General features: G+C 38.3%; 1 protein-coding gene across 1 annotated transcript in view; it reads left to right on the plus strand.

Annotated features, from left to right (window-relative positions):
• LOC108434578 (A disintegrin and metalloproteinase with thrombospondin motifs 7) overlaps positions 1-23,956 on the plus strand; it is a 114,828-nt gene that overhangs the window by 61,291 nt on the left and 29,581 nt on the right. The window contains exons 17-22 of the mRNA XM_017709819.2: positions 17,051-17,177; positions 18,456-18,669; positions 19,966-21,612; positions 21,866-22,018; positions 22,935-23,108; positions 23,259-23,405. Of these exons, the coding sequence (XP_017565308.2) occupies positions 17,051-17,177; positions 18,456-18,669; positions 19,966-21,612; positions 21,866-22,018; positions 22,935-23,108; positions 23,259-23,405 (2,462 nt within the window). The remainder of the gene's footprint in view (positions 1-17,050; positions 17,178-18,455; positions 18,670-19,965; positions 21,613-21,865; positions 22,019-22,934; positions 23,109-23,258; positions 23,406-23,956) is intronic.

Genomic DNA, 23,956 nt, shown 5'->3' on the forward strand with positions numbered 1-23,956 from the left:
TTCTGTAAGCTAAGAATAGCTCAACCAGCTATGATGAGTTGCTGAACATCCAGTGGAAATTGTTGCCTGTCTACTCTGAAATCACCCAATTGAAGGCCTCTGAAGGATTTCATCACTGGCTGTGTGTGTGTGCAATGTAGGCATTAGCCCTATCATCAGGAGATCACAAGTTCTATCTGTGGCCAGGAGTGCAAGAGAGCATCATAGTCCCTCTCTCAAGGAGGGTACTATTCCTCTTATTGCTCAGCTTGATACTACCTAACATGTGACAGCTAATGACAATGCTAGCTAAAGTCTATTAGCTGACATTACAGAATCTGCAGTTAATGTTTTTCTCCAAACACACAGTTTGTAAAGATGTGGTGGTGCTTCACGTGACTAGGAGCCTTCACCCCCCCTAGCTTGGTAGTATTGGGGGAGACCTAGCCTTTAAGTGTAACAGTGAAAGACTTGGTAAAAGACTTGTTCCTGTGAGAGTCACCATGAGAAAATGAGAAATGTATCATATCTGTTGCAAACTGAACAGGCCAAAAAAACCCATTGCTAAGAATCTATTGACCATAATTTTAAGTAACTGTCATGTTTTGCAGTCTTGGCCCATTCTAGAACATAGTGATTGCACCTTTAAATGATCCCATTATGTCACATTTCCCATGTCTATCTGCCCTTGTTACATAGAGTTTAACTGTAAAACTTGAGTAATAATATTACTTTGGGAATTTATGAGCTGAAACTATGCTTCTTTTGCACTAATAATAGAGTCCAAGAGGCTTAATTTTAATGTCGGCCCTAAATAAGCATCTAAATACTGGGAAACTAAAGTGAAACTAAACAACATTCCTCCAGGACTGGTTCAAAAACAGGGACGCAAGGCCAAAACAATACAAGTGTGCAGCAAAATAATTTTTGTTACGAGTGTTGAAAAGATAAGCAGTTAATGGAAGCTGTGTTTTAAAACAATAGAGTTTAATTGTCAGAGGATGTGATGGTGTTGAGTGATGAATGGCAAATGAAGAGGAAAGAAGTTGCACTGGTATTTGACTGTTTTTATAGCTTAAAGTAAGCTTGTCAACATAGTGTGCAAAATTATTTTGTTAAAACTGGAAGAAATAGCATTTCTGAGACATGCTAATAAAAATAAATAAATAAATAAAAACATGCTGAAATATGGTGTCAATGCACTGTTGCAAATCACCCTGTAAGGCTGGCTGTACATGGTGAAGCGTTTATGCAAATTTAGGTACTTTAGTTGCAGGTAAATCACAGATATGTGGATATGAGAACAAAAAGAACAGCTGGAAAAAACGTAGGAGAATGATAAAAATGCGGCAAATATCGAACTACCTCACAGATAGTTTTATAGTGAGAACAATATGATGCATTAAAAATATAAGTTGCTAATTTGGCAATATAGTGGAGTAATTGAATGTGTTGTGTGCAAGTTTTTTTTTTTAAATTGCAGCATGTAAATGTCAGATTGCATGGAAACCATGTTGCTCCCAATATGAAAGTTTTCCAAAGCATAAAAGTATAAAAAAGTATAAAATAGGCATCTAAAAGCCAGAGGTGTCGAGTCCATGGCGGTTTTTCAGACCAGGTCTCAAATGCAAAATTAACATTTATACTGATGAAGACAATAGGACAATAGTAGATCATTCACTCACATCCTCTGGCAACACGTCCTTCTCCACGTTTTAGCTGAGTTCTCACTGAATACTCTTTTAACAAATTTGCAGTTATCAGATTCATAAACTCAGGGCAGAGATCTGGAGCACAACCAATGTTACGAAACATTCTTCTGCAAGTTGCATGCAATTACATATTTCCAACAGAGAAGTCTTCTCATCCCCAAAACCTGCCAAGTGTAGCTTTAGATGTAAAATAAGCAGCTTGTGCATGTTTCCCTTTCCCAATCCATGAAAGCCACACCAAAATCATGTTGTGGCAACCATTTGAATAGGGATGCATCAATACTGGTATCAGATATCAGGTCGACACAGTGCTCATTTACTTGTAATCATACTCATACAATTCATGCAAAATTTACTACCAGCTGGTACTGTGTGATGTAAGCCAAGTGTACCCTGTTGTGCTTTTGAGTGAATGACCCAAGCTGGCAGTGAAGGAGGCTCTGTTTACACATACAAGGGTTACTGACACCCTGGGGGTCAGACACAGTCACTGGTCACTTGAAACGCTGAGTCTCTTCAGATTCCCATCAGACCTACACGGTGTGATTTTAGACTGTTTTAAATACACAATCACAATCACTTCCTCAATACGGGATGTATGCTGAACGGACACGGAAAAATGCCAACTTTTCCAACCAAAGTCAGTCTATGTGACTTTCCTCTGACTAAATAGAATAGCAAGATATAAACGTTAATAAAGCGACTTTCTGGTAAATTAGGGTGTGGATGGACTGTATTGTCCTTCTGCGTACATCACCTCCTGGGGCAGGTGTTTCCCGTAGCATGGGCGGACCGGATGTACTGTGTGAGTACATAAATCGTACGCTTTGTGCATACATGATCGTTTGTTCAAATGTACAGTGTGAGGCACCAATAGAACAGGATTTCCAAATGTGTTCCCTGCTATTACTATACCACAGAGACTTGTTGAAAGAGAAAGATCGGAGTTCAAAACTATGAAACATACTTTATTAACAGCTGTACAGAAGCGCTTTTCTGACATGGAACAAAGCCGACTCTTCTCCACTGCTACTCAATCAAAGGTAACTAATGTAACATAGATATCTAATTCACATTAAAATCAGCTAGTTTTTCTCAGTTTAACTGTTAAGGTAAATTGCATTTTATTTACAGTAACAACTACTTAATTTAATGCACGTTTCTCTGTATGGAATCAAACTCAGTATCAGCGAGTACTAAAATAATGTCTAAAAATATGGTATCAATGCATCCCTACATTTAAATCATCATTTTCATTTCTGTACTTCAGGAGTAGCTTAGCTCTGGGACCCATTTAGCCACTCCAGCTTCTTATGCAACAGTGGTCTCTTGTGGTAGTGCAAGATTGGAGTGATTACAAAAGATTACCACACTTCCTTCTACATCGTTTCTCATCTTTGAGAGCAGATATTGGTTTCCTCTTCATCCCTTTACCCTATCTTGCCTAACATTGTCAACAATACAATAGTAAAATGGAGCAGTGTGTGGAATTGGACCTTTCTGTGTTCTTCTGTGTTTTCTACCCACAGGGAAGAGATTGCTGTAGTTTCTTCTAGTCAAGACATTGAAAGGCCTGTTTTAAGTCTCTCCTGCAGCTCAGATCTTTCTCCTGAGCAAAAGACTTCAGTAATCTCGCCTGTCTCTCATTTTTTGACATTCTTTTTAGGAGTAGAATTTTAGTAGAGACCTCAGTCTTGCACTATGCTCAGATTTGCAGAGCTAATAATATTTATGTTTATCTGCAACCAAACTAAAGACAAATATCAATATGAACTTGACATGAACTTTCTAATACAATAATAATGGTACTTATCCACTGGAATCATTCCTCTGCTTTCTTCATCAGCGCCTTGACGCCTGTGGGGCATGTCTGTCTCACACAATGCGAAAATTAATTAACTTGTTAATAAATTCATAGATTTTAAATAAATTATAAATGAATATCATTTCTCTTCTCAAGTAGGCCACTCTCGTAACCTTAGTTATAAAAAGGCCTTTTGGAATGAAATATTTTTTTTATTTTTTACTTTATATATTTTTTGTTTATTTATAGTGACATCCAATGACATACAATATCGCTTGAATGTGCTTGTTTTTAAATAACTGTACTCTGCTGGAAATACGAAATGCTCATTCATTTTGCAGCATTTCTTCTATTTTGCCTTTGTTTTCATTCACGTCTTTGGAACTCACAGCTGTTATTAGCTTTCCATACATGTGGTCCAGGTGCAACTATGTCAACACATCCTCTTGCACAGACAATGGAAAGTTGCTTTTGCCTGATTGGTCAACGCGTCTGTAATTTGCATAAAGCTGTATGGGGCTCAGCTTTTCTTGCAGCACCACGAGCCATTTGTTTAGTCCACTTGCTGTCCCACTGTGACGTCCGGTTACTCTCTGTCCCTGTCTTTCTCTATTTTGGCCGTTGTTTTTATGCCATGTGCCTTTGTTTTCTTGTTTCCCTGGCATGTGCTTTTGTTTACATCAACTGTGTGCCTTTGTATTTTAGTGCCATGTGGTTTTATTGTTGTGTTAGCTCCTCCCCTGTCTTGCCCTGACTTTAGCCTTCACATGTTCCTTGTTTTCTAGCCAGTCTCTTTCATTAGTTGCAGGTGTTCCTTGTCTTCTGTCTTATATTTGTGTTTCCTTTGTTCTCCAGCCAGCATTATTTGATATTAATGTTGCATGTTCCTGGTTCATGTTTTTGTTCTTTGTGTGTCTTACCTAGTCTGTTCATGTTCTTAGTAGTTAGTTTTATTACCTTGGTCTCCTGCATGGATCCTAGTATTGTTCATCTGCCTGCATGTCGTCTGGTTTATCCATGTAAGAACTTGCATTTGTACCCTACTTTCTTGCGTTGCCTCGTCAGCCCATTCACGTTTCCGTAAGAGACTGCATAACTATTATAGCTTTTATCTGGGCCAAAAGTAAGATGTATGTCATCATTGAAGGAGATTGAAGATGCCAAAATACACCTTATTTTGCATGTAATCCATGTAGTATTTATTAACTAAGTGAAATTAATCAGGCTGTGGAATACCCATAGTGAAAGACACTTGAGTGATCATAAAACCTATCTAGCTGGTAAGATGGTAGGTTAGGTCTGTCTGCCTCCTGGCATGTTTCCGAGCAATCATATATGCATTTGTGGAAGATGTTAACACTTCCGCCCTTGTATTATTTTCAAAAGGTAAACATGGACAATACAGAGTATTTTAGTAGTACTTGAAAGATTGAAATATTGTGGCTTAAAACCCTCTTTTAATATTCATATCGTCTTGATGTGGCCTTTTTTTTATTGCCCTTCATATAAATAATTGTGTTTACTACTAGGTAAATCACTAGCTGTTTGGTGACTTTGTCAAGTCTGATCTATTTTTGAAGGATCTGATGTTTAATTAAGTTTCTCTAGTTTTCTCTAATAGAGAACATGCACTATAGGGACATGTGCTTGTTAAACATAAAATTTGGTTAAAGGTTTCTGTTCATCTACTTTTGTTTATGGCAAAGAACTGCTCAGAGGGCCGGATGTGCATACAAGCACAGGCACAGCGAGAAATGTGCCTTTATGCAACCTTGTTGCAAAACCTGCACTGTATGCTTATATAGCAGCTGCATCATATGTTGTACTGCATCTTCTTACATGTACAGTGATGAGCCAAAACATATAATCTCTTGCCTATGTGTTGTTGGTCCTCTGTTTGGATTCAAAGACGTCTTGCTTAGTACAGTGAGCCCAGAGTGTTATCTTACATACAGTTTATTTGCTGTCTTCTGTGAAGTGTTCCAGTATTAACTTCTTTCAAATGTCACAAATCGTAGTGGATCTCAAAACTGAAGGTCTGTGTTTATTTGATCTCAAAACAGCTTTCATTTTATACCATACTCTCAATTGAATCTTACAGAAGTCTGTTTACTCGTCTCTAATTATCTGCAGTCACTGTAGGTTCATATACTCAATAACCCACTCATAGCACTTCTCTGACAAGTATATGTGCCTTGTGATTATATTTAGATGCAATTCATCTAAACTCGTTTTCGATTTGACTGAATTACTCTGAACGTTGCTTTCATTTAATGGCTCTGGCAGAGAAGCAAAATCAATTAGGCTGTATTTACAGCAGAGTTGCGTTTTCTAGTATCTGTCCAAGCCCTTTTTTTCCTCCTTTTTCTTAAAAGTCAACTTCTTTCTGCAGGCTTCCTAGTGGCCATTCCTCCTGTAGAATGGAAATCAGCAGTTTTTTTGTCCTTCTACCTCAGATTAAATAGGACACTGTTGGCTAGCTGTGTGTGAAATATTATGTATATTATATTGCTGTGTGTATATAATATAATGAGTGTGTTGAGCTACTAGTCGCCCGCCCCCAACCCGCCACACATCACATCTTTTTACAAAGATCTCTTTGCTGAAATAAAAAATAGCATTTTAACATGTTTTTTTTTCTCTCAACTTGCTTGCTCACCTACAAGGACAATAATTGTATTCACTTCTGTTTTTTAAAATCTTACACATTTTCGTCAAAATATATTGAAGGAAAAAAGTTCATAGTTCAACTGAGGAATTTCCTCTAAAACTGTCCGAAATTGCATTTCATGGCTGTGGTGGAAAGGGATTAAACATTTTTTTAATTGGCAAATGCTTGAAATTGCAGATAGTAGAAAGGAAAGTAGAAAAGAAAAAAACTTAAATAAGAAGCTGGCTGCCTTTAGCTTTTTGTTGTCTTCTTCACAAGTGAGTTAGTACTGTATATTTCATGTGTTAGCAGGGGTTTCAGATCCTTACGGTGTGCAACAACAGCACACCATGATTGTTCAGTCTACAACTCTGCAACGTTGGCCATCTTTATTGGACTCTTGGCTTATACAAGGTACCCAAATCTGTGTGTTCCAGTACTGATAGCTGCTCAGTGGAGTTTTTTCATTTTTGTGCTTGTCACTTTTAGGAATATCATGGTTATGTTAAATAGAACTGTAGAAGCCACTCTGATTATTACACATTTTATAGCATGCAATCTAACTGCATTTGCTTCACAGCATGTACCATCTCATGACCTTCGTATTGACAAAATGAATATGAACATGCATGTTTTGACATGCCTAATGTCAGTAATACAACATTTTATAGTAGTTGATGTACAAGGCATGAGGCCTTCTGTAGTGGCCCTGTGTGACTGACCCACTGTCTTTTTTGTATGTTGTCGTGTGTGTGTCTAGGCTCTAGCACTAGAAGTTTTATGGGTTTTCAGCTCACTCCTCTACAAAGCTTGGTGTTTTCACTCACCTCATTCAACATCTCAGCAAATGCGTGAGTCTTCTGACTGAATGAGGTACTTTAAAGCAAAGGAACACAAAACTGTATAGGACTGTGGTTTGTTTGAACTGGAGCTGACTGTTCCCATATCTTTGCCTACATCTTATATAGCCTTTGGCAAAAGACGTCGGTTTCCTGTTCGCCCATTAAGCATTCTTTTCTGTAGCCAACAGACTCTTTATGAGCCTTCTGGAAAGAAAGGTACCAGTGTCTTCTGCTTTTGATTCATGCACATTCTTAAACATAAAGGTGTCTAAAGGTTTCTTTGTGCTTAGCCGTAGAAGAACCGCATGCTTCCAAAAAGAACCATGCTTGAAAACGAAATTGTGATTGTGAAGAATTTTGAAGGTTTAAAGGACATTTTAGGAAGAAACCCTAAAGACCGATTCTACAAATATTGAAAAAAAATACTGCAGAATTTAGTCATTGAGGTATGAAAAATGACATTCAGAGCAGTTTGGTGTGAAGGGCTCCATTCTAGAACTTGCCATCTTGGATCTCTGTTTTAACGGTGGTGATAGGAACCAGGGTTGCAATGTCTGCATTCCAAAAATAAGCATTTTATTGATTTTTATTCAAAATGCCCAGTGGATTTTTTTTAAATGCGATACAATGTTAAATGTTAAATGTAATGTTGGTAACATCTGAAAATTTTTTTATTTCTTTTTTGTGGTAGGCTACTCTGCATGTACCTCTGGGCCATGAATACATTTAATCTTTTAGGTCAAAACCTTAACCTTAAAACTATTGTAAAAAAAAACAATGTTTGAGGCATCAGTCAGCAGATTTATAAAAAAAATTGTAATTAGTTTCTGTGAGGTAATTAAACACTTACATCTTATGTGCAATTCTGACTTGGTAAGTTTCTCTAGAATAGGGCATTCTGAGTAGTTTTGTCTACATCCAAACATTATGCTGTCATTTTGTAAAATTTACAGAATTCTCTTTTAAAGTGGTATAGATTTTTTACATTATGTTAGGATTCTTTAAAACTTTAAAAGTTGCTTCACGCTCACAAATGTTACATTCTTTACACTCTGAAAAGTAAGTTCAACCAGTTAGTTCTTTTGATGGAAGCTTTTTTGATGCTGTATCGAGCCATTTTGAACAAGGATCTTTAGAAAACCACAAACAGATTTTCGCCATTAAACCACAGAAAGAACCATTTTTGCATTCAGACGGATCTTTAAGTGTTCACGGTTCTATATATAACCATTGCCTTTACAAAAGAGCCCTTGAAAAAACATCTTTTAAAGATGTGTGGAATTACTCCAAGAACCATTTGGGGCATGTTTTCATAGATCATGATTTAAAGAAGTGTATAATGTGTCAAAATTACATTTTTTGTCCATCAGTAAAACAGTTATGCTTCAAAGAACTGCACACTTATTTTATACTTTATTAAATTTTTTTGGGTCACTTTTTGGCTTTGTACTAGTTTTTAACTGGCAGCAGTTAAGTGATCAGTGCTTTCTGTTGATTGGATTTCAATTTTTCATGTAAATATTAGATTTTTTTATATTATGTGATGCCACGTCATACATCAAAGCAGCTACATTACTGTGTAAGCAATTTAGAGGGTTTGATGAATTGTGAGGCATTGCAAATGGGTGGTGTTTGAATGTAGGTGGAGACTAGCCTCTGCAGAAGCTGGACTAAAACATTTTGCCTTTGTTGATGTTTGCCTGATGTCTGCTGTGATTTCATGTGACTTTAAGTAACTTATCTGTATGACCCACTTTCTTCGCATGCTGCAACTTTGCTTCGCCTTTGCTTTAGAAGCTCCTCAAAGGTTAAATGTTAGTACACTGACAGAGGAAAAGATTCTGGGCTGGTACATTTTTTTCCTTCGTCAAGGTATAAATAATTTAATGTGGTTTCAAAGTCCAACTGGTTTGCTCATGGAAAAAGTCTGTATTTGTATCATTTCATGACTAATGTCCTTGTGTCTTGTCCCCAAAAGTATTTCAATTTTCTGTTAACATTAGCCTGTTTCATAATGCACTGCCTTACAGTCCCCAGCATGCACTGCAACATAACGCATACTCTGCCTCTCCCACAGTCTCAGAACAAAAAGTATGACACTGTTCGTAATCCATTGAAATTATCCAAGATGTACTGACTCAACACACCACACCTCGTCTCCAGAATTGTTATTTTATTGTTCTTTCTTAAAACATTACATTATGAAAAGGTAAAAATACATACTTTTCACCTGGAAGAACTTATTTAAGGTTCACAATTGGACCTTACAGCCACTGTTTACCTTTGAAAGTATTTTGAAAAGTTACTTTTGAAAGCATTTACAACCCTATTTTACAGAAAAGTTAGGACGCTGTGCAAAATGTAAATGAAAACAAAATGCAGTGATGGCAGTGATGTGCAAATCATTTAAATCCTATATTTAATTGAAAATAGTACAAAGACAACATATCAAATGTTGAAACTGAGAAATTTTTATTGTTTTTGAAAAGTATAAGCCCATTTTGAATTTAATGCCAACAGCACATTGCAAAAGAGTTGGGACGGAGGCAACAAAGCGCCGGTAAAGTTGTGTAACGCTAAATAAAAAACAGCTGGTGATTAACTGGCAACAGTAACATTACTGGGTTTAAAAAGAGCATCTCAGAGAGGCGGAGTCTTTCAGAAAGTTAAGGCAAGGAGGGGTTCACTACTACGTAAAAAATAAACATCAGTTTAATCAATTATGTTGTTTTTGTACTATTTTCAATTGAATATAGAGTTTACATGATTTGTATATCATTGCATTCTATTTTATTTACATTCAGCACAGTGTCCCAACCTTTTTTGGAAATGGGATTGTACATGTTTGTACCTTGATAAATGAAAAATGTACTTGCACAGCACCTTCTATTTCTTACGGTGTATCAATGAACTTACATTAAAGAAAAGGTGTAGTCTAGTTCAAGCAAATAGGTAGGTTTAAAAGGCTGACCTCCTGGGGCAATTAAATTTTAAAGATTTCAAGTATTCATTTAATGCTTCAAGGTCTGCTATAAGTGCCTATATTTTACTATTGAAGGTTTTGTGTGTTTTGAATAAACAATGGACAGTTCAGGTTAGAGGAAAATGTTAATAATGAAATCATATTTTTAATAAAGCTCTTTTCTCTGGCCTGATGTTTCAGAAGAATAAAATAAATATCCTAGAATCAAGATAAGATGTGATGAGTCAGTACAACTTCAGAACATATCAATGGATTATGGTAGTTATGTTCTCTAACTAAAGTTACTGAAGACATACCCTTAAGAACCCCAGTGACAAGAGGAGTGCCACCTTCATGACAGATTAGTACCATTTCTCTGTGAATGTAGGGGGAGTGGGGCGCAAACTAATGCGGGGTAAGATGTAAGATTTATATTTTATGTAGTTAAACAGGTTAAAAATGTGCTTTTAGTCATGTTCTTTTATTCTCATAGAGATGTCATTGTGAATTTTAACAGCAGTCAAGCAGATATTTCTTGAGATTCACCTTGAAGACCCTAAACCTTTTCCATCATAAGTGTTTTTGATGACTGAGTTAACTGAGATCGATTAGAATTCTCTCTTGGTGGCTGAAGTGTATTACTGTTTTGAAGCCTATAAAGAACTCGCAGTGACAGCTGGCCTAGCTAAATTACAGCCTCCACACAAGTTAGTTCAACACAGTGTTTCATCTAAGCCTTGTGAAGTAAACAATGAGAGAATTACGTATCATCCAACATAAATTCAAAACATGCTATTTGTTTACATTTTTCATCATTTTATTATATAGATGTCATGTAAATAAAACATTTCATTTTTATCATGCTGATATTTTCTGTGCTACTTCAGCTCCTACTGTTCAAAATCAGTTTTGCCACATTTCAACACAGCCTGTTTTCTCTTATTTTCAAACCTTCAAAATAACTGTTCAAACAACTTGTTTTACTTTAAATGTTTTGCATCTGACTTTTTAGCTACTGTTCCATCTAGAGTAGATCAGCCCCTCAGTCTATTACAGTTGACCCAAGTTATGAGGTCAGACGTAATGTTTGCATTGCTTGACTCATTTTAGCAGGATTGTTCATAAATGGTAGCAACAGAAATGGTAAAAACTGAGCTTATGGTTTCATTTGTAGTAGAGATGTGTAGATTACTTGTATAAATATAGTTGCATACATTTTTTAAACTTTTTTAAAATTTTTATTTTAAAAGCAAAACTCAAAATGCATGATGTTGAGCCTCCTCTTTCCCTGTAAACCACTGCATGCATTAATAAGTTTCCACTAGAGGTGATGCAATACTACTTTTTCTTTTACGCTACCAATACTGATATCGAAACCTTGAGTATCGACTGATACTGATCTGATACTTCAAAACTAGTAATAAAATAAGCATCAAGGAGTAGGCTTTCACACTCAAACTACTCAATCACTACCACCACACTGTGGAAGACTATTTCAGGCTAGATTTGGTACAACCCCAATTCCAATGAAGTTGTGATGTTGTGTAAAACATAAATAAAAACATAATACGATGATTTGCAAATCCTTTTCAACCTATATTCAATTGTATACACTACAAAGACGAGATATTTAATGTTCAAACGGATAAACTTTATTGTTTTTTGCAAATATTCACTCATTTTGAATTTGATGCCTGCAACACGTTCCAAAGAAGTTGGGACAGGGGCAACAAAAGACTGGGAAAGTTGAGGAATGCTGAAAAAACACCTGTTTGGAACATTCCACAGGTTAATTGGAAACAGGTGAGTGTCATGATTGGGTATAAAGGGAGCATCCCTGAAAGGCTCAGTCGTTCACAAGTAAGGACGGGGCGAAGTTCACCACTTTGTGAACAACTGCATGAGCAAATAGTCCAGCAGTTTAAGAGCAACGTTTCTCAACGTGAATTTCATCATCTACAGTCCATAATATCATCAAAAGATTCAGAGAATCTGGAGAAATCTCTGCAAGTAAGCGGCAAGGCAGAAAACCAACATTGAATGCCTGTGACCTTCGATCCCTCAGACGGAACTGCATTAAAAACCGACATCATTCTGTAACGGATATTACCACATGGGCTCAGGAACACTTCACAAAATCACTGTCAGTGAACACAGTTCGTCGCTCCATCTACAAGTGCAAGTTAAAACTCTGCCATGCAAAGCGAAAACCATGTATCAATAACACTGAGAAACGCTGCTGGCTTCTCTGGGCCCGAGCTCATCTGAGATGGACTGACGCAAAGTGGAAAAGTGTCCTGTGGTCTGACGAGTCCACATTTCAAATTGTTTTTGGAAATCATGAATGTCGTGTCCTCCGGGCCAAAGAGGAAAAGGACTGTCCGGATTGTTATTAACAATAAAGTTCAAAAGCCAGCATCTCTGATGGTGTGGGGGTGTGTTAATGCCCATGGCATGGGTAACTTGCACATCTGTGAAGGCACCATTAATGCTGAAAGGTACATACAGGTTTTGGAGCAACATATGCTGCCATCCAAGCAACGTCTTTTTCAGGGATGTCCCTGCTTATTTCAGCAAGACAATGCCAAGCCACATTCTGCACATGTTGCAACAGCGTGGCTTCATAGTAAAAGAGTGCAGGTAATAGACTTGCCTGCCTGCAGTCCAGACGTCTCCCATTGAAAATGTGTGGCGCATTATGAAGCGCAAAATATGACAATGGAGACCCCGGAATGTTGAGCTACTGACGTTGTACATCAAGCAAGACAGGAAAAGAATTCCACCTACAAAGCTTCAACAATTAGTGTCCTCAGTTCCCAAACGCTTATTGAGTGTTGTTAAAAGGAAAGGTGATGTAACACAGTGGTAAACATGCCTCTGTCCCAACTTCTTTAGAACGTGTTGCAGGCATCAAATTCAAAATGAGTGAATATTTGCAATAAACAATAAAGGTTATCTGTTTGAACATTAAATATCTTGTCTTTGTAATATATTCAATAGAATATAGGTTGAAAAGGATTTGCAATTCATTGTATTTTGTTTTTATTTATGTTTTACACAACGTCCCAACTTCATTGGAATTGGGGTTGTACATGATCTGATCGGTTCACTCTAGTTTTTTCCTCCAGTATCTGATCTAGCAAAGTTTCATCACTGATGTCTCCTCTTGTTTTCACAGAATATACGACGTCCAGTTTCCAAGAAAAAAAGTCGGTAGTTTCCATTGATCCTATATTGTGACATATGTAATGGTTGAATAATGGCTTGGTTAAGAAGCTATAGTGTTATTGTAAATTAGCACCTGGGTTAAAATACAGCTTCCCAACTGTGAGACTGAAGTTGTCATCATGGGTTATGGGAATGTGAATTCTCCAGCTAGCTGACTTCCATCACTTATGGCCATGGTAAGAATCACACCAATCAGTCTTGACTGACACTAGGGCTAATGGGTTATGCACCATCTGTTGCGTGGTCACTGCTGGCCTGGACAACCCGCCGTGGTTGATGCCTCTGGGTGCATTAGTGTACACACACCTCCCTGCTGGATTCTTCAGCACTTACTAAGTTTTACACTCAAGACTGGCAGTTAGGACTGAAGTTAGCTTGAGGGGGTAGCATTTTGAGAGTGAGAGTTGGAGGGAGGGGAGGGAGAGAAGGTAGAAGTGCTTCATGCACCAAACATGTGGTTACATATGCATTGCACTTTGCACTACATTGTGCACTTTGCACTACATTGTATTACTTTATTTCGTGATCTGCTCTGAGCCAATGCAACATAATTCATTCTAATGCTCACTGTATGGTGTAAATTAAACACAGGGCCTCAGGGAACAGAGTGATTTAATGAGAATTAGGAGTTCATCTGTTCACTTGTTTGATCAGCCGACTCCTCTGTGACAAATATTTCCTGCTGAATTCCTCAGCCATGTCACTAACCATCCATCACATTCACTTTACATTCATCTCTCTTTCTAAATGCTCCATGAGGAATTCAGGATTTCCAATATTATTAGTACTTTTGAAGCATCATGGTCACATGCCATTTAGGTCCAAATTAACCCTCAGTAGTTGGTGCTATCTGTTTGCATGCTGTAATTCAATATTAAGTATTTTTCACTAATAGGTAATCGAAAGAATATTCTTAATTTTCAATCATTTATTATAATGTGAATTTGGTGAAAATTTGAGGCCTCTGTATACTTTTTACAGAGACAGGGTTTGTCTGGCTTCGTCAAACAGTATTATGTAATTGCAGATGAAATTAACAACTACAGTTGCAATGCAGAGGCTTTTCTTACAATATCACGCATTGCAGTTGAGCAAACTCCATGGAGGAATACTATGTGACAAGGCCTCTGGTTGGACAAGGCAAAGGAGGCGTGGCATCATTTAAGTGTAGATCTGCCAAAATGGAACTGCAGTGTTCACAGTGTGCAAGCTTGTAAGTTCATGAAGAAGGTTTTAGGATTGTTTCCCTGAAAGTATACTGAGGTCTGTATTATTGGGCAAACACGCTGATTTTATTAAATTTTTGCCCATTTATTCCGAAGAGCATTTGGAAGGTCAGACAAAGATGTTGGACGAGATGTCCTGTCTTCCAAACTCTGTTCTAGTTCTAGTTGATGGGGTTGAGGTCAGGGCTCTGTGAGGGCCAGTCAAGTTCTTCCACGCCAAACTCAGCCAGCCATGCGTTTATGGACCTTGCTTTATGAAGCATTAAGCATGAAGCATTAAGATTTTCCATCACTGGAACTAAGGGCGCTATGCTCTGCAGAGCATTCGTAACTTTTTTTATATTCTTGGCGATCCTCTCTGTAACTTTAGGTGGTCTGACACTTTGTGGCTGAGTTGCTGTGGTTCCTAAATGCTTCTACTTTCCAGTATTACCACTCACAGTTGATCGTGATCTAGAATCAAAGGAATTTCCTTAACTGGCTTGTTGCAATGGTGGCATCCTATTACAGCTCCATGCTTGAATTCAATGAGCTTTTTAGAATGACCCGTTCTATCATAAATGTCTGTAAAGGCTAACTGCATGGCTAGTTGCTTAATTTTTTACAACCGCAGCAATGAGACTGAATGAAACACCTGAATTCAAGATTAAGAGGTGTGTCCTAATACTTTTGTCCATATAGTGTGTACATCTTTATAACACCACATCACAACCCCCAAGTTTGGAGGTAGGGTTGCGCGACAAACAGTATTTTTTTAATCATCTTTTCAATATCAGTTTCTGCGATAAACACATCGAGACGATCTGTGGTGACAGGAAAGATCAGATAACCTTAAATGCTCCAGAGTCATTACATTGCCTGCACAAACTGTTAAGCCTAATGAGTGCTTCTCTGTAGTGGGATTGAACACTGTTAGTCCAACAGAGTAGCAAGTAGCTTAACCCTTAGACTTTGTGCACAGCTCAAAAACTCCTCTATCCTGAACTCCAAGTCTGGGAATAGACATCAGAGTATTGTTTTTACACCGAGTGTTATGTTTTAAATGTGTGATGTAGTAATGTCTACTGTCACAATAAAAAAAATAGTTTCTGTTGCTTTTATAGAAAAGCCTGTTGAAGCAATGCTGACTTTCTCAGTCTTTCAGTGCACAAAATATGCTTGCATGATGTGAGTAGCTGTTAGTATTTTTCTTTTTGTTTTGCGCAATAGTGAATGATGCATTTCTAATGAGTTTTTTTGCTGTTTGCTTAAAGGAGAGGTTATCTAGATTTCTGTTTGCATATCTAAATACACGTCTGTACGTCATTGTGATATCTGACTTTGAAACATCCATACATCCATCCATCCATCCATCCATCCATCATCTTCCGCTTCTCCGGGGTTCAGGTCACGGGGGCATCATCCTAAGCAATGAGGCCCAAACCTCCCTTTCCCCAGCCACTTCCACAAGCTCCCTGGGGGGGATTTCGAGGCACTCCCAGGCCAGCTGGGCAATATAGTCATGCCAGTGTGTCTTGGGTCTTCCCCGGAGTCTCCTCCCGGGTGGACTTGCCTGTGACAATGCATTTTATATCCTTATCATACAGCCCTATTTGGAGGGTTCTTTTCTGTAGAGTAGAATGCAGATGAAAGAAATGCATTTCTGTAATTACGTTATGACTGACCAATTTGAGTGTTTTTGTTCATGTTTCTGGAATTATTTGATGTGAGAATTAAGATAATTCAGAAATGAACTAAATTAATTACAATGTTTGTGTTCTCACAAATATGTGCATGAATTGTTTCAGGGCTTTTGTGCAAGATGCCTATCAGTGCAGCTTTAAAGTGGTTCAACCTACTTTAAAATGTTCTTTGGAGCCACTTGTTGAAACTTCTTGAAATCTCAGACTTGCATAATACATCATATTATTCAGCATCTGTATGGTCAACAGTGCAAACTGGCTGAGGAGTATTTAATGCATCTAAAAGCTACATGTATAAGCTGATACATGTATTGGTTACCAATGATACCTGATACATTGCTTTATGTTGGTTTTGTGATACATTTTAACATCAAGCATGCTTTTATATCCCATTCCAGGCAAAGATGTACATGTAGAGGATTATAAGGCCATAATTTTTGCCAAACATGGTTATTTTTTGCATTTAAAACTGCAGATTTCTATATAATTCACTTCACATAATTTTACTTCACTTTGTTTACATCTTGTGAATTATGCAGAAAGTTAGTAAAATTGGTGAAATTCCTCTATATTCTGTTTAATTCATACTGTTATTTTATTCAATAATAATATTATTAGCCAATAGATTACTGTGCTATAAACTAGGGTACATCTCAATACTTAACATTTTCACAATAAGAAGGAGGAATCACAATATTTCAACACAAACATTAAAAAATGGCTGTCCAAAATGAGGAGTGCAATGATTTTCACATTCACACACCACCCTGCATTTAGATGTAAACATATCAGATTGAAAAGGCTTAATTATGTTCTCTGTGTAATGAAACCTACAGTAGGTCATTGTACTTTAAGTATAGCCAATATCCATAATATGAGAAATGCATAACCGTTGAATATTTGAATGTTGGTGTTTATATGTTTTTGTTTAACAGATTTCCCTCATTCCCTTCTGTGTTTCTCAGGTGTCAAGAGACAGATTGTGCACTGTGTTGAAAGGACGCATGGTATTGTGGATGAGCATTACTGTGACCCAGCCACTCGGCCGGATGACAAACGAGTGCGCTGCCATGTTGGATTATGCCCAGCTGTGTGAGTGTCCACAAAACCACAGACCAGTGTTCACCCAGCTGTGTGTTCCACCTAGACTTTCTCTACACTGTCTCTGGTGTCCAGCTGTCATCTTTGAGTAGTGATTAGAGGTAGAAATAGGTTTCAGAAAGTCTAGAGCCTCAGTTGCGCCTGAAGTTTATATCTGAATCCAGGTGTATCCTGAGACTATTCTGATCAGGCCCACAGCTTCAAAGTTTGAACACTATACCGACTTTCTGTTTGATCCCAAGCCGGACTCAACCACAGAAAACATTGCTCCATATTTCTGATATTACCTGTTAAATGAGAATCCTGTGAATTCAGTCACTGAAATGTAAACTGTAAAATGTAAAAAGTTATTCAGCGGTTTGATGTGAAGTCGTGCATTGTAGAGAGAAGTACCTACAGATTTCTTTATTATGGTAGTATTAGGAACCAGGGGTCACACTGACCACCCAAATATACCCTTTACATTTTCTGTAAAAACACTGAGGCATGTAGTGTCTTGAGTGTTTATTGGTAAAATATGTCCCAAGAATTTGCCATACGTCGCCTCTCATGTACCTTTCCATTATAATTATATTAGACAAATATACATTTTAGGCCGTAACCTTACCACAAAACAGTTCTAAAATAACGTCTCAGACATCAGGCACCATTTTGGTAACCTTTTTTGTAATAGCTTTTTGCTGACATTAAACATTTAAGACATCTGGTTCCTATCACCGTCACTTTGAGCAGTTATTACACGTAATGTTTCTCTTGAATGGGAAGATGCATCTTAACAATTAAATCATGCATAAACTGGTATTTCCTTTTGTACAACCTTGTATCAGCAGTATTAGATGACTTCATGTCATTGCTAAAATAAATGAACAGCCTAATTATCAGCTTTCCAGAATTACATTTAAGTTCCACCATAACAGTTGTATTAATTGATCAGTGCTTCAAAACTGTATTTTTCAAAACAATATATTTAACAACTATTTTTTTTTTAAATAAAAAATTTGCCATCTCAAAAAACTGCAGGCTTTGCCATATGTTCTCATGCTGGCCTTGTAGTCTTCAGTCTCACACAAGATTGAGTCCAGATCAAAAATTCAAGGTACTAGAAGTAAAGAAAGAATAATGTGTAGGAGATTTTGAGAACTTTGAGAAGTCTTGAAATATGAAACTGACTCAATACTTGAGAAATGATGTGCAATATATTTCAACATCTAGCTCAGGGATCACTGCAGTGAAAGCGCTGTGCATTTATGTGGTGTTTTTATTTTGCAGATGGTGGACCGGAGAGTGGCAGAAGTGCTCATCAAGCTGTGGGGAATGGGGACTGACAAAGAGAACAGTGGTATGTATTCGGAGTTTGGGGCTGGATGAGCAGGAAGCCCTGCAGCCAACAGAGTGCCAGCACCTACCCAGACCTGATCCACTGTCCCGCTGCAACATGCAAGTACCCTGCCCTGCTGACTGGATCACAGGCAACTGGTCAGAGGTAAGCTTCCATGAGCAGTTTAAATAATGATCAGCCCACAGACTAATGCACTAAACCAGGTCGTCAGGATTAGATGAACCAGTTCAAACTAATGGCCTCACTTGTAATCCATTCTGAGAATTTTGGTGATGTTACTTTTAAATTGTTTAAATCTGCCACCAGAGAATTAAAAGCACATGTCAGCCCATACTGGCAAAAGTAAAACCTGTCAGTATGTAAAAATAAAACTTTCTATGTTTTCTGAGAGCTGCTGTGTTTTCTATAGCTGTGTAAAAGAAGCATGAGCCTTTCATTATATGTTGGATCTTTCATTGGATGCACTGTGCTCAAGCTCATTCAGAGCACATCTGTAAGTGCTGATTGGTTAATCAGGTAATGATAAACTGCATCTGTTTGACATTCTTATTCATGTGTTTTCTTGTTCAAAACACTGAGACATACATAATTAACAGAGAAGAGTAGATTATGTGTCACAGATTTCACTGTTTTTGAGTCTTCCATAAAGACTTATTCTGTAGTTTTAGGGTGGTGGTGGTTGTTTTTATCCCTTTAAACTGCAAACCTTATAAAAGTACCCATATATGTGCCCACACTTGAACTCCTCGCTCCTATTACTTTATAACTGGGTTATTAGTAAAATAAATAAATAAATAAAAAGTAGTTGCTCTAGTCTTCAAATTAATTAATTGTGGTTAATTATGAAAACAAAGCCAGTATAGCAGAGGATGTTAAGTCATACTGATTTAACTCCTGCTATGGCCTTTTTTACTTGAGCGACATTGTTGCGTCATTGATATCATTGGTATTCTAGCGACAGAATTTATTCGAGGCTGCAATTTGTAAGGTGTTAGCCTGATGTACACGCCATGCAAAGCACATTCTGTTTCACCTTGTTTTTCTCAGAGATTGTTGCACAGAGCACTGATTGACATTTGGATGAATGCTTTCGGTTCCCCATGGTCTTAGCTAAATCAGTCAAGCCAGGTCAAAAAGCTGTTTTAATGAGCAAATTACTTGTTCCACAATCCTTCAAAAGTGCAACTTTTTGTTCCAAGTTGTCCTGAGAATGTTTTTTTCAGTGTCAGTTTGTCATTCAGTTTGAAAGTATTCCAGATCAAAGCTGAGAGATATAACGAGGCATTCCTTTGCTCTATGTACAGTAGTACAATACAGCACTCTCTCTATTGCCACCCCCGCCCCCCCCCCCCCCCCCCCCCCCCCCCCCCGCATTTGATTCCTTTTGCTGAGATACGTTTTTTTTTTTTATTTAAGCTCTAACCAACCATCTCTCCACAGTGCTCGAGGAGCTGTGCAGGTGGCATGCAGACACGGCAAGTGACGTGCAGCTGGAACACTGGGGTGGACTGTGATCTTCAAGCTAAGCCTGCTTCCAGCTTGCCATGCAACATTCAGGAATGCCCTGTAAATGTGGACGTTGACGGGTCTGGTAGTGGCTCATCAAGCAAAGGGGTTTTCAATGATATAAACTCAATACCCTATGACAACCACTTGCTGAAATTTGCCATTGGGACAACTAGGGCAAAGCCACAAGACGGCAGAGACCTCAATAACGTTGCTGGTAGGGATTTCTCGTATCCCAATCATATTGAATCTGAAAACTCCATCAAGAACAACATCCAAGTTGACGATTTTTACTATGATTATAACTTCATAAAGTTCCATGAGGATCTGTCATATGATTTTGATAAGGAAGGGATTGGTGTGTCTGATTACTCAGGAATTCATTTGAAGCAGGATCCCAAAGTCAGTCCTTCTACAGTTTACAGGGAAAGACCAGGTCCTTCCACAGCTACCTCATTCACACTCTCTACTGCTAACCCACCAACTGCCTCTACTACCCCTTCCAATGAAAGTCCTAGCCTAGATGAGGATGTTTCTGAGGACAATGTTGTTTTTGAGGACTACTTCTTACCTATTGCAACAACAGCCAGGCCACGTTCTTCCATCACCAGATTCTCTCAGAGATGGAAGGAACCCAATGTTCTTGGCCCAGCTCAGGACCTCAGCACTGTCGAAAGCCCACTACCAACAGAAGAGATGCCCTCTAAGTCCATAGGTACAACATTGCATGGTGGCATGCCAAATGTTTATGTGACACATGAGCCTCTTACAAATGATGGAGGGATTAAAACAGATTTGCCTGCAACTCAACAAAATGAAGACGCTGTGGATAGGGAGGAGGAGCTGTTGGGTGAAGATGTCCCTGGGGGTGAAACTGATTGGGAAAGGCTTTTACCAGAGGCTCCGCCGCCAATCCATATTGCCTCCAGTGCCTCTGAGAACTCAAATGTGGGTCCCACCACTAGTCCTGCAAGATGGAATACAGTCTTACATGAGACATCAGAAAGCACAACCACATACCCTCTTGAGGTGAATAGCAGCACATCCCCAGGGAGTCAATATGAACATATTGAAATGAGCAGTAACATTGGCACTAATGCTGAAGACTTCATTACCTTAAATAATTTCTCTCAGGAGCCTCCTTCCTCACAAGCTCTGTATAATCCAGCAGAAAATACAAGTAGCATGACTTCATCTGCTGGACCAGAGTCCCTACCTCATGTGGAATTGCATAATGATTTGCAGTCTTCCTCATGGATTTCAGCAGACCTTCCAACCACCATCGTGCCAGATGCTAAGAGCCAACCTTCTGGCACCATCAGCCCAGCTGTTACTTTGGGTTCTGAACATGTAGATCCCACTAGACAACAGTGGGCATCCCCAGGTCCTTTGGTCACCTGGGCAACTATAGACTACAATGAAATTAATCTTCCACAATTGCAGAGCCCCACTTCTCCTGACCCTGTGCAGTCTCCATCTCAGGGTTCAGCCAGTCAGCATCTAGACTCTGTTGAGCCAGATGCATCCTCCCCACTTCGATCATCCTTCACTGTCTTCTGGAGAACTGGCAACTGGAGTACTGTGAGTATCTGAGCTGAAATTCCTCAAAAAATGTGACACTGCAGTTACAGATTTTAACCTTTCTCTTTCCAAGAAAAGGCAAGAGTGAAAAGTTCATATTATTCTAACCCCAGTTGTGATTGTGAAAAATTCTCACGTAAAATCAACAAAACATGTGTTTGGGGTATTTATTTGCATTAGACAGTGTATGCCTTATAAAATACAAATAGTTCACCTTGTATGACTGAATGATCCACATGTTTTCGTTTTGCAGTGCTCCACCAGCTGTGGGCTTGGTGCCATTTGGAGGTCAGTGCACTGCAGCACTGGAAATGAGTCTGACTGTGACATGACGAAGAGGCCGGCGCCAGCTCGCCGCTGCTACCTACGTCCATGTTCCACCTGGAAGATGAGCAATTGGAGCAAGGTGAGGCCCATGACTCCTACTCAGCACATACTGATTGCGTGAATTCTGTGTTTTAAAGCAATGAACACATTGGTGCAATTGTTCTCTAACTTCAAATGAGACATAAGCCAAATCCACAAAATGATTATCGTGATATTTTCTTGTTAAAATATCAGATTATCATAGCTGTATTTGAACCATTAAATCTAAATAGCATTCAAGCAGTTATTGGAAACGCAAACTGAAATGTGTTTTTAAATCCATATTAAAAACATTTAAGTAGTACTGTTATAAAGCATCAACTCATCACAGTGGAGCTTATATGGCACACTCTGGTTAAAAACACCAGATATATTAAACCTTGATAGAAACTGTACTTTTGTATAGTTATATAATATACCACTGATATATATGTATATATGTGTGTGTATTTATATAGTCACTATATTCGTTTAGATGCCAGCATTTTATCTCTCTAATCCTTTAGTTATATTCCTGTGTAAAGCACTTTTTTGTAACTAAAATTTAAAAGTGCTATATAAATAAAGGTTTATTAATAATTCATTCATTTTTATATTTCTTACAGGGAAAATTGGGTACATGCCTTATAAAACTGTTGCTTTGTGGCTTGTGTAATCCTTCATATACTGGCATAAATTCACAGATACTGGAGTGGAACCACCTACAGTATCAAAGTAGAGACTGATAGAATAGATTTCTAAAGACCTGTCACAAGCCATTGGCGCTAGGTTGTCATTCAAAGATAAAACAGTTTCTGTCAGTGTGCCATGCATGGAATCTGCAAGAAATGTATTGAGAGGCATTACATAGAGCTAGCCAAGTGAGATCATCAGAGCCTAGCTGTGTAAGTATGTGATGCAGGATGCTGTGCATATGTTTCATTGTGTGGAGAACATGCTTTGTCCTCTGTTGACAGTGCTCAAAAAACTGCGGGGGAGGCATGAAACTGCGTGAGGTTCAATGTTATGACATGCGTGACCAAAGGCTGCTGCGGCCATTTCACTGCCAAGCTGTCTCCCTCAGGCCCCCTGCCCGCCTGCCTTGCAACACCCAGCTCTGTCTGGACTGGTACACCTCCTCCTGGGGACAGGTGAGAAGCTTCAGTCACGTTTTTTCCTTTTGTCTACCACCATCCAACAGCTCTCAGAGGCAGCAGTACTTCAGTTTATCTTCAGATTGAGCCGCTGACATTAAAGTAGTTCTCTACCCCCCAGTGCTACAGTCTCATTTATGCCTGTAGTGTTCAGAGCTGTGTGGAGGTGGAGAGCAGCAGAGGCTAGTAACCTGCCCTGAGGATGGGAGATGTAATGAAGTGCAAAGGCCCAGCTACATTCAACCCTGCAATACCCAGCCCTGCGCCCAATGGGTAACCGGATCCTGGGGTCAGGTGAGCATTGTGTCAGGGATTTTTTGCATGTGCATTCATTTAAAGAAGTGCTAGCTTCGAAAACATAGAGATTTATTTTGAAGGCCACAAGTTGATTTTAATAAATGCTGAAAGTCGTACTAGCCAACAGTATCTTTTCTCACTCTAATTGTTTTAGCATTCATTCACAGAATATATTAACTTATGGCTTATTATCTGTTTATTAGTCTTAAGCCTTATTATCCTATAACTACTGTAAGTTATTTAGTAGCTACTATGAAACAAAAGCTTTTGTAGTTTTGAAGTGTGGGACTGAGAAATGTTCTTAAGGATGAAAAGGTTAAGCTGTTAATAATGCCATTTAAGTTAAACTGATGCTGATCTTTGAAAAACATGCTATTTTATGTCAGGTTGTGATGCTAGTTTTTTAAACAGTGTAAAATGTTACAATTCAAAATACAATTTTCTAAACTGAACCATCACAAGTTTATTAAATAATAATATAATCCTCCACATTTTGATTGTATCATTGTAATGTTTTTATTTTCCAAAAATAATTTACTGAATATATA

This window comes from Pygocentrus nattereri, chromosome 15, assembly GCF_015220715.1.
Source record: "Pygocentrus nattereri isolate fPygNat1 chromosome 15, fPygNat1.pri, whole genome shotgun sequence".
NCBI classification, from domain to species: Eukaryota; Metazoa; Chordata; class Actinopteri; order Characiformes; family Serrasalmidae; genus Pygocentrus; species Pygocentrus nattereri.